This window comes from Arachis stenosperma, chromosome 7, assembly GCF_014773155.1.
Source record: "Arachis stenosperma cultivar V10309 chromosome 7, arast.V10309.gnm1.PFL2, whole genome shotgun sequence".
NCBI classification, from domain to species: domain Eukaryota; kingdom Viridiplantae; phylum Streptophyta; class Magnoliopsida; order Fabales; family Fabaceae; genus Arachis; species Arachis stenosperma.
In genome coordinates, this window is record NC_080383.1 from 84,447,269 (window position 1) to 84,453,268 (window position 6,000).

A 6,000-nucleotide genomic window follows, 5' to 3' on the forward strand; every position below is an offset into this window, starting at 1 on the left:
CTTATAGATGTAGTAACGTGATGCGTTAGTTCTTTAAGACGTGATATGTGCATACGGAAGTTGAAACGGTAGGTGTGCAACGTTACGAGTTGTGGGTATTTTGTTCCTTGCGAACGGGTTTGTGGTTGTTAGACTTATTATTGGCTATGAGGTTGTAAAATGATTGGTGGAGTTGGGAAATTGAAGTTCTGAAGTGGGAACGAGATTTGTCAGCGAATGTTATGCCGCTGTTTAAATACCACCATTCTTTGCAGCCTTTTGCCACACTAATTATCACCTTACTTTGTGAACGCCAATCTTGATTTGCACCCTATTTTGGTACCTCAAGTTTTTGTAAAGCCTTGAGATCATATGACCTTGTGCATTGAGCCTATCTTGTAACGTTTGCTTTGCAATCACACTCTTACCTTTGTATCTTTATGCATACGACCATCCAAGTATTTGAAAAACCGTATATATGTTTAAATGTTGAGGTATTTTTGCTTCTTCCTTAAATGTGTTTAAGGGTGAATTGTTATGAGACTTCTTTCGTTTTGTATCAATTTTCGAGGACGAAAATTTTTATAAGGTGGGTAGAATGTAAGATCCAAAACCTTTGAAAAGTCTTTTTATGATTAAGCCTCAAATCATATAGTTATTTATAGCCTTAATTTCAGAAATTATTTTATATAAGATAATTAAGGCAAGTTTTGATTTATTGAATTTGAGATAAGTTATGATTATTATCCAATTATATAATTATTGGATTATTTTCTATATTTAAATTATAAATTTAGCAGTTGTGAAATAATAAGGATTTTATATGTTTTGGACTAAGTAACTAATATTTTAAATATTAATACTGCTATTTTGAAAAATAAAGAAATTAAGTATATTATTTCTAATTACCTGATTTGAACATTTTATTGAAAATAATTTGTGAAAGTGATGAACAAATAGTATTTTCTATATACAATTAGAGTTGGATTTAATTTGGGTTTCAATTATTATATTATTCCCAATTTTATTTGAAATTACCAATTTACCACTAACCCTAATTTTCAAAATAAGGAAACCCTAACCCAGTGACCCGTACCCGACCCGGTTCCCTTCACCCACACACACACCCGTAGCAACAGACCCTTACCCCTTTCATCCCTCTTTCCCCTAAAATAGCAGCAAACACACACAAACCCTCCAATGGAAACAGAACAGTGAGAGAGGCTGAGTTACGGACGAAGAGAGGGAGAAGGACTTGGCACCATCGCTGTTTCTGTGTTCCCCAAGAAATTTAGCTTTCTCTCCAAGAAACTCGATTATTTTGTTCCTCTTAGAGGTTACAGGAGAGTTAGGATTATATTTCTGTATTTTGGGCATTTTGGGATACTTGTATATGTATGTATATATTCTCCAGCCAGCCTTGGCTTCGCAGGCTGAGTTAGGAGCTTGTTATTTTGTACTATTGGCCCTCTACTCGTTTCATCTATATTTATATGTTATTGGAATTTAGTTTTCTTCTCATGCAAGTAACCATGTTTGTTGAGGGTTGCGCCTTTTGATTTTGCGATTTTGTTTTACCTAACTTTCAAGGCTCCTAATATATTATCTCTTTTTCGTTATTATTATTATTATTATTATTATTATTATTATTATTATTATTATTATTATTATTATTATTATTATTATTATTATTATTATTATATTTTACTTTTAGAGGTCGTAGTACCTTGCCATCTCAGCTTTATGACTTAACTACTGATATATGTGGCATAAACATTCATGAGCATGCATTTGGGACTTAAAGCATTAGACTTGCAATATTGAGACTGATCAACTTGATATCACTTGTTTGGTGTGTATAGGGACCAGATGTCGACTCACGGATGCAGACACGGGCGAGGTAGATGTAGAATAGGAAATGCTATGCCAGAAGCAACAGGGAATAATCCTAACCCTATAGACTTCATGGCTGCCTTAGGGAATATGGCCGCGGCTATGCAAGTGACAGCCAAAGCCCTGAAAAACCAAATAAATAATGGGAATAATGGCAACAATGGCGATGATGGTCCTATGACGCTTTCCTCCTTTCTGAAGGTTCATCCTCCGACCTTCAGAGGAACCTCAAATCCTACCGATATGAATAACTGGATTCAAGCCATTGAGCAAGCATTACATGCTCAGCAGGTTTCTGAAGAACAGTGGATTGAGTTTGGAACCTACCAGCTGCAGGGTGAGGCTCAGCATTGGTGGCAGGGCATGAGGTGTATTCTGCAGCCTGATGGGATTTTAATCTCTTGGGAATTGTTCCGAATAGAATTTTATAAGAAATACTTTCCCATCTCAGTTAGAAATGCCAATGAACTTGAACTGCTCCAGCTGAAACAAGGCCAGATGACCATTACTGAATACACTAGCAGATTTGAGGAACTGTCCTGTTTTTCATGCATTTGTCAGGGAGCTCCTGAGGATTTTGCTGAGTGAAAATGCATCAAGTATGAATGAGGCCTTCGGAGCGATATTCTGAGCTTCGTTGCACCTATAGAGATCCGGGTGTTTTCTAAACTTGTGAACAAGAGTCGAATAGCTGAGGAATGTGGTGAGGAACACAGCTGTGGGAAAGAATGATAACCGGGAGTCTTGCCGAAGAGATTATCGTTAGGACCTGGCACCAAGGAGTCAAGAATTCAAGAGAACTAAGAACTACTAACCCAATAGGCAGCATAAAAACAAGCAAGATCTATGTTACCGGTGCGGATCACCCGGGCATCTAATTAAGGACTGTCCTAATCCACGTGGTGAAAACTCATGATGCAGATAGATCACAATCACCAGGTTAAGGTAAGTGCAATGATTGGATTTGAGAAGCAATGTATCGTTCTAGGATACCATGATTACTCATAGTCTAAGATAGGAAAGGAAAACTTAACAGTGAAATGTCAAACCTAGTATAGGACTTAGAACCAAAATAAATCATTTCGAGTAGGATATTACCGTCAAAGCTTTCAGACCTTAGTGAAGTTTTGGTTGGCGTTGGACGAATAATAAGGACTCTTAGAGATGAGCGAATTAGGGGAAATAAGGCAATAGTTTGTTCACGTAAGAGGGACCAAGGTGACGGTGGGTCACCAGAAAGAGGAGGTAAACTAAAATTGATACCTAAAATTTTATTTGCATATAGGAAGTGAGACATCGCACTTGTCCATATTTATAATAAACTAGAATTGTAGGTGTCAAACTTAATAACCCAAAACTGCGAGGAAGAGGCATGACATGGATTTAGCTTTTAGCTGCAAATTACTCAGGTGGCGAGAGAGAGTAAGTAGCGATAAGAGTTAGAGCCAAGGACCGAATCATTCATGGTTACCTTGTGTACCATAACACCGTTAAAATCGGCAGAGCTTGGAGAGTCTGATGAGATGGGTGATAGAAACAAAGTCCGTTTAATGAAGCGCTCCCCGTATGAAATATCGGTGATGTCAGAGGAAGCGTAAGATAACAACAAAAAGACTTTCGATAATCAACTTACTACCGTTCAATCTAAAAGCCAATTACAATATCACTTTTGTCAAATCGTCCGTGTACCATGGTTACATCACAAATCAGCAGCCCAAGCATTTTCATACTCATTATTTGAGCTTATTTCAACACTATAGTTGGTTATTTGGTAACTCTCCCGATCCTACTTCTTATTCCATTGTTTTGCTTAAATTTGGAAGCCTTTTTAACAATTGGAGTTGATTATTCTTTTAGATTACTCAAGCCCTCCATGCTTTACTACACATTTTAACTTAAATACAACTGTGTGCTTACTCTTGACTCACACAAGGCTAGCCTTCACCACGATCAATCACGAAGTCGCCCCATACAATGCCATAAAACGAACCAGAACCGATTTTATCCCGAGCCTATTTGCTAATTCCCAACCTTATTAGTTCTTGTCATTTGGTCATATGAAACAATTATAAACAATTTGCGATTACTCGAAAAGTTTTTCGACATTCGTAACGGATCGATCATTTTCCCAATACTATTTCATACTTGCATGAGCCTTGTCTGGGATACTTGTGTAAATATTGAACTTGAGAAATTCGCCGTGAGTGGAGTTGCTCACCTCCGCATCAGTTGAGACTTACCTGACTCGATATCCCTTGCTCTCTCTCTATCACAAGGTCAAGTTAAATTCCTTCTTATAGAACTCAATAGGAGAAAAACTTTTAAAACACGAAAGACGGAATGAGTAGTATACCACAACAAGAAGAGATCTGAAGCTTTAATTTTTGCCTACCGTATTGCCTGTGGTTCAATCGACGTGTTAAGATGCACTGATTACTTAGATGCCCCAATATAACAAGATTTTGAACTTTGAGAGGAGAAACCAACCTTTGTATCGAGATTCATCACATCTGAACCTAATGATACATTAACCAATGACTTAGGATGTGAATGAATGCAACCTTATGGTGCCATGACGACGCCCTGGTTCTCACCCCATATTATGTTGTTGTTTTTCAGATGCAGGTCAGAAGGTTTCTCGGTAGGCATCTGGATTCTTGAAGCAAAGTAGCTCTTGGAAAATTTTGGTTTATCAGTTTATGTATATATATACTTATTTACTTAGCTTTCTCTCCAAGAAACTCGATTATTTTGTTCCTCTTAGAGGTTACAGGAGAGTTAGGATTCTATTTCTGTATTTTGGGCATTTTGGAATACTTGTATATGTATGTATATATTCTCCAGCCAGCCTTGGCTTCGCAGGCTGAGTTAGGAGCTTGTTATTTTGTACTATTGGGCCTCTACTCGTGTTATCTATATTTATATGTTATTGGACTTTAGTTTTCTACTCACGCAAGTAACCATGTTTGCTGAGGGTTGCGCCTTTTGATTTTGCGATTTTGTTTTACCTATCTTTCAAGACTCCTTGTATATTATCTCTTTTTCATTATTATATATATATATATATATATATATTTTTTTTTTTTTACTTTTAGAGGACGTAATACCTTGCTACCTCAACTTTATGACTTAAGCATAAGACTCTGTGTGGTAGGGTGTTACAGAATGTTTCATGATTTATTTCTTTTAACTTATTAATACAATTCATTACGATAGATTAATTATATTAACTAATTAATTTGATTAGATATTTAAGTATCACACAATTTAATATTATGTATATTAATTTAATTGAATATAATAAATACAAATTAATTTAGTTAAAAGTTCATTGGTTTATAATCTCTCTCTCTCTCTCTTTCTATATATATATGACAGAATAAAATTGTAAAAATATTATTTTTTTCACTTTGGATATTTTAACTCTTCTTTCTTTTTTTTTCTTTATGTATAATTTTGTTTTGCGTTAACTTTGTTTATTTAATGATGAAATATACTCATGTTAATTCTATCATATCATAATCTATTTTTCTCATATGTATTTTGATTTGTATAGTTACTATTGATTTTGCAGTTTTTATTTTCTTGAATTGTTCTTTATTTTTTATGACTTGGTAATTTAAAAAAAAAAAAAAGAAAACAATGTCCAAAGTCAGAGGCGAAAAGGCTAAAGCAGCAACATCATTTTTTAACATTATTATTATTATTATTATTATTATTATTATTATTATTATTATTATTATTATTATTATTAACTTTAATTTATTATTTGTTTTCTAACGTTCTTTAATATGATCTCTATTTCTTATTCTTTATTATTATTAATGTTTTTTTATTTTCTTTTCTAATTATAAATCTCCTTATAATAATTCTTTGATAGAATAGTTTTTTGGTCAATTAATGTTTTTTTCCTACTTTTGGTCAAAAATTAATATATATTAGAAAAAAAAGAAGATACAAATTAAATTTTAAAATTCAAATTTAAATAAAATGTGCAAAGGACAACTATTGAATTGAGATCTAGAATTTATTTGGTAGATTTAAACTCTTTGTATTATCGTGATTGAAAATTTCAAATACTATTATAAAATTCTAGATATTTTTCATCTTATTGATTTTAAATTATAT

General features: G+C 33.9%; 1 protein-coding gene across 1 annotated transcript; it reads left to right on the forward strand.

Annotated features, from left to right (window-relative positions):
* The first annotated feature begins 1,848 nt into the window (after positions 1-1,848).
* Positions 1,849-2,460, forward strand: LOC130940031 (uncharacterized). The gene has a single exon (XM_057868085.1). It carries the CDS (start codon positions 1,849-1,851, stop codon positions 2,458-2,460), a length of 612 nt encoding a protein of 203 aa, XP_057724068.1.
* The last annotated feature ends 3,540 nt before the right edge of the window (positions 2,461-6,000 follow it).

Bases quoted from the DNA above. Each gene is read 5' to 3' on its own strand.
- LOC130940031 (XM_057868085.1), top strand. From the start codon at position 1,849: ATGTCGACTCACGGATGCAGACACGGGCGAGGTAGATGTAGAATAGGA.